The 15,485-nt window shown below is 41.7% G+C and overlaps 1 protein-coding gene across 3 annotated transcripts in view; it reads right to left on the bottom strand.

Moving 5' to 3' along the window:
- Window positions 1–15,485, bottom strand: part of TRPC5 (transient receptor potential cation channel subfamily C member 5) — a 135,282-nt gene that overhangs the window by 65,465 nt on the left and 54,332 nt on the right. For 2 of the 3 annotated variants that reach the window (XM_074962460.1, XM_074962459.1), the window contains exon 3: window positions 5,747–6,268. In XM_074962460.1, coding sequence (XP_074818561.1) covers window positions 5,747–6,268 — 522 coding nt within the window. Of the gene's footprint in view, window positions 1–5,746; window positions 6,269–7,125; window positions 7,248–15,485 lie in introns of those variants that run through there. The other variant, XM_074962461.1, reaches the window with a different exon arrangement.

Below are 15,485 nucleotides of genomic sequence, written 5' to 3'. Positions count from 1 at the left end.
GGAAACGGCACTGATTTAAAAGGACAGTTCAGTGCTTGTGTCCATTTGACGACGTCATTTACACACTGGAACTGACATAAGCACACCAGTGAAACATACGGAGTTACACAGCCAGCCAAACCCGAACAAAAAAAGAGGCAGAAAAATGTCAAAAAACAATTAAACAAATTACAGCTTTACAAAGTGTCAATACAGGGCAGCTCCCCACTGCAAATAATGGCTCCTACTTAATCCAGATCCATGCTGTTTCGCTACTAACAAAACACAAGGCCCAGTCACTTTACAGACTCCTGCTTGAACACTTCTGAAGAGCAGCAGCAGGATAAATGCATGTCCTGAGACACCTGGAATCCTTAGCGATCTAAGGCAGTGCTTCTCAACCAGGAGTACACAGAAGTCTTCCAGGGGTACGTCAACTCATCTAGGTGTTTGCCTAGTTTTACAACAGGCTACATAAAAAACACTAGCGAAGTCAGTACCAACTAAAATTTCATGCAGACAAAATGAGAAAGTCAGCAATTTGTCAGTAACAGTGTGCTGTGACACTTTTGTATTTTTATGTCTGATTTTGTATGCAAGTAGTTTTAAAGTGAGGTGACACTTGGGATACACAAGACAAATCAGACTCCTGAAAGGAGTACAGTAAGAACATAAGAATGGCCCTACTGGGTCAGACCAAAGGTCCATCCAGCCCAGTATCCTGTCTACCGACAGTGGCCAATGCCAGGTGCCCCAGGGGCAGTGAACCTAACAGGTAATGATCTAGTGATCTCTCTTCTGCCATCCATCTCCACACTCTGACAAACAGAGGCTAGGGACACCATTCCTTACCCATCCTGGCTAATGGCCATTAATGGACTTAACCTCCATGAATTTATCCAGTTCTCTTTTAAACCCTGTTATAGTCCTAGCCTTCACAACCTCCTCAGGCAAGGAGTTCCACAGGTTGACTGTGCGCTGAATGAAGAAGAACTTCCTTTTATTTGTTTTAAACCTGCTACCCATTAATTTCATTTGGTGGCCCCTAGTTCTTATATTATGGGAAAAAGTAAATAACTTTTCCTTATTCACTTTCTCCACACTACTCATGATTTTATATACCTCTGTCATATCCCCCCTTAGTCTCCTCTTTTCCAAGCTGAAAAGTCCTAACCTCTTTAATCTCTCCTCATATGGGACCTGTTCCAAATCCCTAATCATTTTAGTTGCCCTTTTCTGAAACTTTTCTAATGCCAGTATATCTCTTTTGAGATGAGGGGACCACATCTGTACGCAGTATTCAAGATGTGGGCATACCATGGATTTATATAAGAGCAATAAGATATTCTCCGTCTTATTCTCTATCCCTTTTTTAATGATTCCTAACATCCCATTTGCTTTTTTGACTGCCGCTGCACACTGCGTGGACATCTTCAGAGAACTATCCACAATGACTCCAAGATCTTTCTCCTGATTAGTTGTAGCTAAATTAGCCCCCATCATATTGTATATATAGTTGGGATTATTTTTTCCAATATGCATTACTTTACTTTTATCCACATTAAATTTAATTTGCCATGTTGTTGCCCAATCACTTAGTTTTGTGAGATCTTTTTGAAGTTCTTCATAGTCTTCAAGACACTATCTTGAGCAGTTTAGTATCGTCTGCAAACTTTGCCACCTCACTGTTTACCCCTTTCTTCAGATCATTTATGAATAAGTAGAATAGGTTTGGTCCTAGGACTGACCCCTGGGGAACACCACTAATTACTGCTCTCCATTCTGAAAATTTACTGTTTATTCCTACCCTTTGTTCCCTGTCTTTTAACCAGTTCTCAATCCATGAATGGATCTTCCCTCTTATTCCATGACAACTTAATTTACGTAAGAGCCTTTGGTGAGGGACCTTGTCAGAGGCTTTCTGGAAATCTAAGTACACTATGTCCACTAGATCCCCCTTGTCCACATGTTTGTTGACCCCCCCTCAAAGAACTCTAATAGATTAGTAAGACATGATCTCCCTTTACATGTTGACTTTTGCACAACAATTTATGTTCTTCTATTTGTCTGATAATTTTATTCTTTACTATTGTTTCAACTAATTTGCCTGGTACTGACATTAGACTTACCAGTCTGTAATTGCCAGGATCACCTCTAGAGCCCTTCTTAAATATTGACATTACATTAGCTATCTTCTAGTCATTGAGTACAGTGGCTGATTTAAAGGACAGGTTACAAACCATAGTTAATAGTTCCGCAATTTCACATTTGAGTTCTTTCAAAACTCTTGGGTGAATGCCATCTGGTCCCGGTGACTTGTTACTGTTAAGTTTCTCAATTAATTCCAAAATCTCTTCTAGTGATACTTCAGTCTGTGACAATTCCTCAGATTTGTCACCTACAAAAGATGGCTCAAGTTTGGGAATCTCCCTAACATCCTCAGCCGTGAAGACTGAAGCAAAGAATTCATTTAGTTACTCTGCAATGACTTTATCATCTTTAAGTGCTCCTTTTGTATCTCAATCGTCCAGGGGCCCCACTGGTTGTTTAGCAGGCTCCTGCTTCTGATGTACTTAAAAAACATTTTATTATTACAGTAGACTGGAAAGGTTGAGAGCCACTGATCTAAGGTCTGGTTCTTAGCTCAGAAAATTGTGTGTGCAGGCGTGCAGCCAAGCATCATTCAGGTAAAAATAAGGCCCAATGCTATAAGGTGACAGGCAACCTCTCATTGAGGTCCACTGGAGGAAGTGGAAGGTGCCCTGTGCTTTGAAGGCTTACTCCCCAAAATCCTGGTGGGATTGCTGAAAATAAGGAACAACTGTTGTGGTCAAATCAGTGCGCTTATTTATTCTGTAGTTACATAACAACCTACCCTTACTACTTTACACCACTTACGATCCCCACTGTAATTACCTTTAAGGGTGCCACCAGCTGGAGTTTTTGTGGGACTGCCCTGATTTTGAGAAGGCCATTCCAATTTCTCCACTGCTCCACTCACAAAAATATGAAAATAAATAGAGTAAAATAATTTTTTCTCCTCCCAGTGCCAGTCACAGCTTAAACAGAAAATCTCTTCCAGTTGAAGGATCTGGCTGCCTATCTGATCTGTCTTAGTGTTTTGTATAGCATCCATCACCATAGTAGCTAAGCATGTAGGGTAAATTTTTCAAAAACAGCTAACTGATTTAGGAACCTAAGTCCCTTTAGCATTTAGGCTTCTAAGTCACTTAAGTTCTTTTGAAAGTTTTATCGGTACTATCTAAGGCGATCTGGGCAGGAGTGGCCAGCTGCTCCAATGTCCCAGAACACATTGCAGCAGCAGCAGCTGGAGTTCATTTAACAGTTTTGTAGCTGCAGCCTATGAGATGTGCCCTTAACAAATAACACCTATATGTACTGTGAGTCATTCCTAAAAGCTGCCACTGTGCAACTTGAGCGCTCGGCTTCCAGTATGTCCACGCTTCTCAGTCTACAACAGTAATATCAGGATGATGCTGACGTCTGTGATGTAATAGTGATGCGTTGTGATGAAACGATGCCACATGAAATGTTAATGACACCCCATCACCACACTGAAAAACATCACCATGTGACATGACATAATTGTCTAGTGGGACTGTGACCTTATTTAAGTTATTCAGTGAAAGCCTGGCCCGACTGAAGTCACAGGAAATTTTGCCACTGAGTAGAACATAGCCGGGATTTCATCCGTTATGTCTCCCAGGTCCATTTAAACGATTCCCAGACTCCATCAGTGTGAGCAAAATCACAAATCCATATGAAGAATAACTGGCATGGAAGTATTTCACTCTTAGTCAACCTACAGCTTATCACTGTAGCAATCTGTTATCATGTGCTAGATATGGCCAAACTTGAGGCTCTAGCCTTGCTCTTTGCTTCTGGGGCTATGTGCTCTGCAGATATAGCAGGCCATGGGTAGAGGATGGGAAAGATGCATCTTCCACCACTCTGCAGTTTTCCCTCTGGTAATATGGAGCAGACTTTATGGGCTATGGAATGTGTCATGTTGAGCTCTCCTCATCTAGGACAATGGCATAACGCAGGGTCTTGAGTGGAGGGAGGACAGTAAAAAATAGGGTGATTAGATAGGCTTCAAAGCTTCAAGGAGGCTTTAGAAAAAACTTTCCACCCTCCCAGGTGGAAAACAAATGCAATGGGCAAGTGAAATACATTAAACTCCTTAACCAGGTTAACTAGGTCTTTCCCTTTCCAACCCAGGGATGTCACAGGCAAATGACAATTGATATGTAATCTACTGAGTTCTGTCCTTGGTTTGGAAACAGAAAGAAAATCCAGAGTCAGCTAATGAAACCATGTCAGCATTTTACTCGAGTTAGATTCACGGCCCTTGTCTATTGAACGATACTGAAGTGTCTCTGGATTTCCAGGGCTTTTGGGTGGCTCTCTTTCATCTTTTAGTGGAAGCACTTCTTCCTTTTTCTGGCACTAAAGGCAGTAGTTTCCATTTCTGGGAAATTTTTCTGAGTCCCTAGAGCCTGGATGAAGCAGAGCCAAAGAATCAAACTGGGGTTTTTCAGGTGTGAAGCACTATTTGCATGGCTCTGGAGACAAAGGTCCTGTACCCAAATGTGAGAAATATGAGATTAAACTAGTGTTTGCTTACTAGCAACTGTGATCATTAAGATTGCAGATTGTCCACCATTACCCTCGTTAACAACATGCCCATAACTTTAATTGTGCAGTCACATGGGTTTGTGCATTTGGCATGTATATAACTGGAATTTGGATATTGTAGGCCACGCTTGAATTGGCTGTTGGGGCCAATAAGATGCCTCCATAAATATTGTTATGTGTCTCCTATTGTCAAGGGCTTTTTCTTTCCTTTTCCAGATTTTTCCCCTTCTTCCTACCAGCAGTAGTGAAATGAGGGAGCCCAACTATAGCTCCCAACTTTGAACACTGTTTGCAAATGCATTCGCAACCAGAGTGCCCACCAAGGGCACAGAGCCACAGTTTGTGCTTCACTTGAGTGCGTTCAAAATACAGCTGCAAACAAAACAGGGTGAGCATTAGGGATATGAAACACACCAGAATCATCGTCCGTAAGGCTCCTTCTTTGTCACGCCTACTCAAGGCTTATTAAAATCCTCTCTGATTTTCTTCACATCTCATCATTGCAGAACTACTTAGGGATACTGAGCCTATTGCAGTCACATCCTCTCAAATTCAAATCCATGGGCCTCTGAGAAGTGGTGGGATGATGAGAGCTCTTGATACCAGCAGGAGTTCCCTTTGCACAGGCAGGCCTGCCACTGGAAAGGCCCAGGGCTTGGACTTTAGTGAGAATAGGAAGATTACTGAGGATGCCTGGAAGGGGATTTGGCGCTATCATCTTTAGAAATCATTAAAGGCTTATTAGATACCTATGGGCACAGTTTTAATTGAAGTCTGACTCAAATCTGTCCTAGACAGAAAATGAAGTACTCAGTCAATGCTAAACAGGATCACAAATGACTAATCTTGATCTTGTAGCTCGCTGCACACCTCCCAGGGGATGCTGAGGGCCCTGAGCGCTCATTGACTTCAGTTTAGAACCAGGTGGGTTTAGAACCAGCTCGTGTAGCCCTACTTGCACCTGGTCTTCCTTTCAATCCAAACACATTGGTCTCAGCTGGGTCACAGTCCTGGTGTTCCCTCAATGAACACAAGGTAGGCCAGGAAATAAGTCATTTTACTCAACATATGTGGCTTTGGCAAACCCCCACATTAAGGTGACTCTTACCTCTTTCTGATGATACTTTATTGCTACCTTTAACTTTGCCAAATCATGACATTTTTGGGGATCCAGCTCCTCGCTCTGATCATCCCTGTGGTTGAGAATGATCTCCAGTTCCCTGGAGCTCCGTGCCTGGTCCAAAAGGTCCTTAGCAAAACGTTTGCACTGCTGGGAAAGCTCTTCGTATTCAGCCTTGAACTCATTCTCCACTTTGCTGAGCTCCTTCAGCTCCCAGCCCAGCCGGAAGGCTGTCAAAATAGGGTCCTCACTCGATAAGGCAATCAACGAAGGGCTGGCTAAGGCTTTGTAGATATTCAGCCTCGATCTGGAATGCCTCAGGCTGTCCACCTCAGAACTGGAGACACATTCCACACAGTTGCATCTGATCTGGTGGGGGCGCGGTATTGTTACCCGTCTTTGGACAAGCAGTTTGATGATTTCATAGTTGTTGGTGTGGGCTGCCAACATTATTGGGGTGATATCAGGGGTGAATTCTGAAAACTGGGTGTCCATCATCAAGGTAGGGACCTACACATAACAGATAAATACATAATAATAATAATAATAATAATAATAATAAATTAATTAATTAATAACCTCATTCAGGGGAGTAGGAAATAGACATTCCTCTTGTATAGTTATACTAAACATGGTCCATGCTGACTAAGCAGGGTAATTCAAAATATTCCACATTCAGCAAACCTTTTTTTACTCCCTATTTAGGCAAAACTGCCTTCTCCAAAAAGTGCCCAGTGGCCCTCACTGCAGCAATCCATGGCACTTTAACTCATATGCTGATGTAAAAGTTGCTCAATACCCCATGTTTGTTTTTAAAAAGGAAGTTGATGGAAAGTAGATCCTAGTTCATAAATTGCTACTGAAAGGACAGCTGGGTTTGTGAGACAAAGGCCCAGGGAACCTCACAAAAGGAGAGCCCCCCAAACAATCAATATATTATAAATATTATTATTTATTATTTATTTATTTATAATATAGTAGTGCCTCAGAGTCCCAGTCATGGACCAGGACACCACTGTGCAAGGTGCTGTACAAACACAGAATAAAATGACGGTCCCTCGTTGAGCAAAGGGGTTGCTAACTTTTTCCCTACTCTTTTAGTAGGGACAACTCTCCAAAGGAGGAGAATGTTACATAAATGCCCTCAGATCACATTTTTTAAAAGGTTTGAAAAATGTTAAATGTACAATTAATGAGTCACAATCTACTACCAATCAGCCACTACAGGGTATGCATTATTCTGCTACTGGTGCAATTTTCAAGTAGTTAAAGGCCCAGGGCTGAAGTGGAGGTTAATGCTCACTCTATTGTGATTCATTACAATATTCAGAGTGCAGAATTACACTGAAATGCTCATACAGACTCACCCCTCAGTGTGTTTCCATTTGCAACATAGATAGCTCTTTTTGTTGTGTGCTAATAATCACTCAAGCGTACTGTATTTCATGTACCCGCCGCACTCACTCCTGTGGCTGACATTCTGCTGCTGGAAGTCTGATTGCAGGTTATGGTGAATAGCAGGCACATTTCCCTCTTGTGACTGTCAGAGGCATTTTCACAGAAGGATTTTAATGACAAGAAACATTACTCAGACCATTAAAAAGAACACTCCAGCTAGTTAATAATTCTTTTTTCTGACACCTGTAACATGAGGTAATGGTGGTTGTGAGCCGCAGTGATTGGACGTGGGCATCTAAAACCATGAGTCTCTTCACTCAACGGCTCTAGTAGACTCATAAACCTCTATGCAGTCCAGCCACTAAAGCAAGCCTGAAAGCCAGAGAGGTAAACTTGGGGCTACCATCTGTAATATTTTCCCCAAAACATGCAAAAAGCTAGGTGGGTTGGGTGTGCTGCTGGTGAGAATGGCAAAGCAGATGACCGAGCTGGCTAGAAGTGCCAGGGCTTGCAAATATAACAAGGTGCCTGCCTGGGTACAGCAAAATAGGAGTTAATTCTCCAGCAAGCCACACCCACACAGGTGGAAAGAATTATGTTAAGGAGGCAGAGCTCCTGACTGAAGGCAATCAGGAGCTAAGGGCTTACACCAGGGAATCCTATAAAAATGGCTCACTGGGTGCACTGAGGGCAGGGGGTGGGGATGGTTATTGTGTTTGGTTGAGGGTGGAGCATTACTGCTCAAGAAAGCTGCATTTGTTTTCTCTTTGTTAAACAAGGTGACTATTGTCTTTTGAGAAACCTATTAAGCTCTTGGCAATAAACAGCATGGAGGGAAGCTCTCTTTGCAACGCTTTTGCTGGTTGCTCACTCTGCCACTTTAGTAACCTACCTTTCTAAATGGCAAATGAAAGGTACAGAGTTCACTTGGCCACATTTACTATAGTTTCGATCCTCAAATAAAATGCATGGATAAGTACACAATGAACCTAGTTATTTCTCTCTCTTGTATAGTCAGTCGCTATTGGCTACTATACCCAGATCGTAGGCTTCAAATTGGAAAAGAAGCAGTTTCCCCTCTGTAAACCCCATTACAATCAGATGACAGGTTTAATTTGGTTCTTTCCTGATTGAATGTGCTGTATCTAGACTTGTAAAGGGAGAATATTCAGCCTTCCATGAACAACTGAGTCATGTTTCTTTAAATAAAAGACATTTGCAGACAAAATAATGACACAAGTGGGGAAGGAGCTGAGCTAAACTACCCTGGACCTTTCAGAATCTGACATCCTAGCCCTGATCTGCTGTTATTATTGTCTGTATAACAGTAGAGCCTAGACATCCAAACCAGGGTTGGAACTCTGTGCTAGGCATAATACAAACACATAGTGAGAGATAGTCCCTGCCTGGAAGAGCTTACAGTCTAAATAGACAGAGAGTGGGAAAAGAAACAGATGCACTATCAGCCCCAGGTCACACAGCAGTTCACTGGCAATGTGAGAAATAGAACCCACGTCAACTGATTTCCTTGGTAGTACCTTAAGCACTGACAACCTGGGTCCGTCTCTAATTACAGCTGTATTACAAACCAAACCAACAACAGAGAGACGCCTGGTGAAAATGAGGGCTGTGATGATCCTTTTTCTTCTTCTTCTCATTCCTAATTGATCTACGCTAAAGGCAGTATGCTGGCCAGAAATGTTACATTTTGTGACTTTTTGGTGCTTTTGCATCAGACCTTGCTGGTTTTCAAATACAGATCTTGGTCTGTGACTCTTCTGTTTAAAAGTTGGCATTATGCAGAGAAATCCTCTGTTGATAACGCAATATTTGATGTATTGTCATTGGAGTAATAGCTGATGCTCAGTCTGTGGCTCAGCATATATTTGCATTGTTCTTACTGGTTGAGCTCATGTTTAGGTCAGCTTATTCCACATTTTAGGCTAAATTACAGTGATGGAAGTAGAATAGGAATACATTATTTTACCCCAAAGACTGTGCTAAGTGACCTGAATAACAAATTATTTTCCATTAACCTCATCCCCTGACACAAGCTGTTATGCCGAATCCCTCAGAACCCCACTGTCAGTTCTCACATAATAGCATGTGCCTTTCCTGCATTTTATCTTGGTAGTGTCAGCTTCAGAAATTAAAACTACCATTTATAACAATCGATCGAATACTTATTAACATCCTCCTGGAGTTAATCCTCACAAGGCTGGGCTACTCACCCACTACCTCATTGCCTTTTTTGATGATACTGCAATGAGTGATAATTGGATTTTTTAACTAATTCCTGTCCTATTTCGGAAACATTGCAGTTTTCCCTCACATGGAATCATTGCTCAATCTACTTCTGAGTTTTCAAACAACCAGCAGAAACACTGTTTTATTCATCATTGGAAAGGCAACATTTTCTAGTAAACAATGCACAAGAGAGGGAGAACAAGGGCTTGGATTCCAGTCTAGGCTGTAACCTTGAGCAAGTCACTTGACCTCTCTGACTCAGTTTGCTCCAGCTACAAGAAAAAGATAATATGCTCTTTATAACATGCTTTAAGATCCTTAGATGACAGACACTCTATACATGCTAAGTAGTTATTCCTTTCCACAGTTAGAAGATGAAGACTACTAGACTACACTATGCCTCATAAAGCAATAACTTCCTTCACTCCAAATGGACCACAGTGCAGAACCTCAAAACCAAAACTATTAATCTAGAAAGGTCTGTGGGTCTGATCTAGCCACTGTCTGTTTTGTCATAGGTTGGAATCAGAATCACAAGGGGTTTATTTTGAAGTTCTTGTTTGGACAGAGCTGGGAACAATTGTTCTTATGAGATTTTTGGCCCAAGGTGATGATCCTGTCCTCTTTCCAGGCCCTTCTCAAGATTCACTTCTACTTTGGAGCCTACAGGAAATTGCTAGCTGATAACGACTAATCGGGTGGCCAGCAGGGTTGCTGGGACTGTTTATTAATTACTTATAGCACTAAAAGAGAGCCTGCCAAACTGTTCAAATATTGACCCTGGGCAGCTACCTTTTCTTAGGACGGTTACCCTCATCTTGTTACACCCACTTATTGTATCTTCTTTTCAGCTAGAAGGAACCACCTGTTACTATGTGATTATGCAGCACCCTGCAAAATAGAGCACTGATCTACTTGGGTATAGAGGCACTCTTGGAATACAATTCAAAAAGTAAATAATAATCTCATGAGAATGCTAATCTTGTGACATTTTCCCCTATTAAAGACAGCAGAAAACACCTGAGATAAACTGAGCAGGAAAGATTTCCACCATTTGGGCCTGAAATTCACAAGAAGAGTTCACAAGATTTCAGTGCCAACCAACCCAAGCTCAAGTACTAGCTCTGATTCAGCTTCAGACCTGAACCCTGAATCTTCACCGTCAAGACTGCACAGTTTTGCCCCAGTCTATATTTTCGAACCTATCACACATCCCTTTGCTCCACCAATGGAAGCATACTTGACATCCCATTTAATTCTTTCTCCCGTCTTCACAGCTTTCTCCATTCTACCCCCTCTGCATGGATGTGCCAGCCTCAAACCACACCTGTGCACATACTCTCTCCTTACTCAATTCCCTCATAAATACTGTCTTTTTCCACAATTCCCAGAAATCCTAGCTCACTTCAAACACTTTCTCTCCTCCACCTTGTATAGAGGAGATAAGGAAAGCCAAAGAGAACCTAAGCTTGGATTCTTCTCTGGGCTTCCCAGCACATCTTGTTTTAGCTTTATCTACCTCTTAGTCTGTACGCTTCTTGGGCCAGGGACAGGCTGTATATCTGTGTCCCGTATAGCACAGAGGGTATTAGCATGTTGATAGTGCTTGCAAATAATTAGTAATAATATTGACCTGAACCTTACCTGATCTGGATTCAAACATCAGCTACTCAGCTCATCTCTAATTCATAAATCAGCTACACTGGACTAGTGTAAAAGTGTGATATGAACGTTTACTTAATGTGGCTATTTCCCACTACTTAATTAATATCTGATAGAATGAAAATCGAAAGGGTTTCCTGATTCAGAGTGTAATGCATCACTGGACAAAAGATCCCATGGCACAATCTCATGTAAAGGTCCAACTACAACACTTGAAAATAAAACACGACAGAATCAGAGTCTGGATAATCTACTGACCAATGAACCTTTATTTGTAATATATCAATTTTCTATGTGCAATTGTAAAGGAACCACATGCTATCAACTGCCACAAATGGCCTAGCCAGCCTCTGTAGGTCTAAAACAAAGAGGATTTTGCAGCATAAACTCTCATCACATGTGAAACTTGAGAGACCATAGCCACAGCATGGCTGATAAGATACCTTAAGACTGGTTGTCAGTTCAGAATCACTGTCCTGTCTGTGACACTTATAGATTCTGTTCTGAAAATAGAGACACATGGGGGACAGACAGAGTCAGGGTTAGACGACAGCGCGGCTATTGGCAAAAAGGGCTTGAAAACACATACGGGATTATGGAGACATACAGTGACTGGGTGACATTTCTGATCCCACCTCCCTGCCTGCATCCATGATACAGACTTTCTGGACCAAAAAGGTGTTTGTGTCTTTTTGTAGTGTGGGGCTCTTAAAAATGCAACATTTGCTGATATAATAAAAGGAAGCTAATAATCAGTTTTAAGCAGTGATTCCAGAGATACTGATTTCAAGGCCCTAACATCTAGTCAGATATGCCTAGAGAGACTCTGTACAGGGCTAAAACAGTGACAATGCACAATGCAGTAACAATGTATAAACACAGTGATTGATTTTTCAATACAGAGCAATTCATTGAGTGAAATTACAGGGTTAATTAATAAAACATAGTGAATGCCACCATCTATTTGGTGACAAGAAAAAAGTTCTAGGCTTGTCTTTCGACTTGTCATGAACATCTTTTATCTGTGGCACTCAGTTGTAGGCAAGCATTCAGCTATATTGGGCCTGATCTTCAGTGGTCCGACTCCAGTAATTTCAATGGAGCTATGCTAACGTGCTCAGCTGAGGATGTTGCCATTGGGACAAATTCTGCTCTCAAGTTACATCAATGTAAACTCCAAAATGTCCATGTATCTCAGATTTACAATGACATAACTGAGAGCAAAATTTGGATCCATATCATTTTCAGCACACTGTAGTAGCCAATCACCAACCAAAGGTTACTATATAATACAGTACTTATATTTTAAAATGTTGTCAAGGCCAAAAACACTAGCCTACGGTAAGCACTTTAGTGTTTGCTTTGGAAAACAATGCAAGAGAGGGGAAACATATGACTTCAATATAACCAGCCCTTTTTTAGCCAATGATAAGAAGAAGCAAAACAGATATTCAGCCAGTCATATTTGCTCTAGACTGATTTAGTTTTAATTTGGCTACTTATCCATGTGTTTAAAACCTGAGATGTACCCATGGGATAGCCTTTGCAGAGCTAGCAAGCATAGTTAAGGCATTTGACAGTGGCGTCAGTTGTACATGGCCTTGTCGTGCTCAGCCATGTGTTTAAGAACTGCAGTGTACCTAAATTTAGACTGTCAAAAGATGTCACTATTTATGGCTCACGCTGCAATAATAACTCCTCTCTTGTGGGGGGAAGATGAGAAGAGAGAGAAGTCTGTACAAGGGAAGGATTTTGCAAATATAATATCTAAGTGAGCTAGCACTGTTCAGTCAGAATGAGCACTTCCTCCTTAACTGGCATAAGTGTATCTATCAGCATTACACTGCATAAGTCACTCTCCCTTTCTAATGAGAATGAAAGAAGTAAGATGAGGCGGCTGATGTTTAGAAAAAGAGGGAGGGTAACCAATGCATAGTCTTGTCTCCTGATCCCAGCAGGATGCTGTTGAGAATTAGATAGCTTGTGTTTATACCTCTTGTGTTTCAATTAAATTCAACCTCCTGGTTTGCTCTTAACTGAGGCAAGGGACACAACTTAAGAGGAACCTACTGGAACACAAATCCCGTTTGAAAGGCTCATCTCGTGTCATAAGGAAGTTTTAATTCCATTATCAGAGGGGTAGCCGGGTTAGTCTGTATCCACAAAAACAACGAAAAGTCCAGTGGCACCTTAAAGACTAACAAATTTATTTGGGCATAAGCTTTTGTGGGTAAAAAACCCACTTCTTCAGTTGCATGGAGACTGAAGAAGTGGATCTGAAGAACTGGGTTTTTTACCCACGAAAGCTTATGCCCAAATAAATGTGTTAGTCTTTAAGGCGCCACCGGACTCCTCGTTGTTTTAATTCCATTGATTATAAAGCAGCGAGGATTGGATTCTGTGCTATAAGGGTGTGAACGACGGCATCCTCTTTTATGTTCATGACTTCTGATTTGTACAAACACTGTTGAAATGTTTATTATAGTGACCACTTACATATTGTGTTGTAATGTGGCTCTCTGATGATTCCTCTCCCCCAGTTACTAAATGTATCTTCTCTTATTATTCATTTATATAGCGTAGGGCTAGCTGAATAATATTTGTCAAATTCAATAGAACAAACAGAGGACCAAATTCCAACCTGGCTTCCATTGCGATAAATCCAGAGTAACTCAACAGAGTTACTCCACACTTACAGTGATATCACTGAGATCAGAATCTGGCTCACAGGGTTGCTGGCGTTATTAAAGCTTTGCCAAAGCCCAATTGTTCCCTAGTTACTTGCTAGACATAATCATTTCCCAAGATTCTCCAGCAGCAGTTCAGGAACACATCTAGTAATGCTGGTAAAGGAGTAAATCCAACTTAGCCCCTTTACGGCAGTCCACATTGATGGACGAGTTAGTGCAGATGAGAATTTTTTTCCCCACTTAACAATATAAAGCACTATGTCTTCCCTTTGCCGTTTTTTGTCATTACGATTTTAAGAGCTACTCATGGATGGGAACAGGAGCGTTGGTGACAACATAGAGCAGGGGTGGCCAACCTGGGGGGTGCTCACTACTCAAACCCTGCCTCTGCCACAGGCCCTGCCCCCACTTCACCCCTTCCCCACTCCACCCCTTCTTACCCCCTCCCCTGAGCCTGCCGTGCCCTCTCTCCTCCCCCCACCCAGAGCCTCCTGCACGCCACGAAACAGCTGATTGGGAGGTGCAGGGAGGGAGGGGGAGGTGCTGATCGGTGGGGCTGCCGGTGGGCGGGAGGCGCTGGGAGCGAGGTTGGGGGGACTGATGGGGGGCTGCTGGCGTATTACTATGGCTCTTTGGCAATGTATATTGGTAAATTCTGTCTCCTTCTCAGGCTCATGTTGGCCATCCCTGACGTAGACTAAAGCCTGACAATAGGGAGCTTTTTGTTTTGTTTTTTTAAAGATGGGAAATTCATCTTGCTGAAGGGCTACCCACTTCCAGTCCTGTTCAGACTTTGTCCCTTTGGCGCTCCACTGCACCTTACATAGCGTACAATTTACAGATAAGCATTCCCTGAAACCTAAACGTGCTAAAGTAAAGTCATTGCATGGCTGGCAATTTGCAATGATTATCAGGCATAGCTTGTAAAGTCATGTGCTTTTTATTATTATTATTCATGATTTTTTCTGCGGTTGACTCAGAAAAGACAATTGCATTTCCAGCCTTTTTTAATTACTTCATTCAACCTACAAATTCCCAAGTCAGACAAAACGGTAACAGGGACAAGATGTGCTAACACAATTTAATATTTATGCTATCTATGGTCTTTTATGTCATCTTCTTTGTATGTAGAATGCCTGCCTTTTCCTGTAGTTTATTAACATATGCAGGCAGGGTATGAATCCTTGTGTTTCCGTGATGAAATATGTGACAGCTTTTGTTTAGAAGAGGGTTTTGTTTTGTTTTTAATTCCTACTTAACTGTATTTCTTTAAGTTTCAGAATTGATGGCAAAAGAGCAGCATTACAAAAATGAAGCAAATGGGTATATCTGGGATCACTTCTGTGCTGGACTTAATGTTGTCTGACCCTGCCCAGTGGTCTTCCATAAAACAGATTTCTAAACTTACAAAGCAAATTCCTTAGCTCTCCACCCATTTTGATTTTGTTAGGCCAGGCCAGTGGTTTTTGTTTTTGTAATAAAGAGCAGAACATGAAATTTGATGCTACAGCTTCTGAACTAGAAAGTGAAAAGACCACAGAGTCACGGCTGACAAAAAAAAGAAATTTGGAAAACAGATTGTTTCTCCCCCCTAAAAACCCCAGAATGAGTAAGATTTTCCTTTGCTACCACTTATCCAATACCTTTCTTCATTGGTTCTAATGCTATCATTTAAAAACCACAGAGTTAATGATACACTTTAAATGCTGCTGGAACAAGATCTGACTCAT

This window comes from Natator depressus, chromosome 9 (genome assembly GCF_965152275.1).
Source record: "Natator depressus isolate rNatDep1 chromosome 9, rNatDep2.hap1, whole genome shotgun sequence".
NCBI lineage: Eukaryota > Metazoa > Chordata > Testudines > Cheloniidae > Natator > Natator depressus.
Note: the sequence above shows the minus strand (reverse complement) of the source record. Positions and strands in the feature narration are given on the sequence as shown.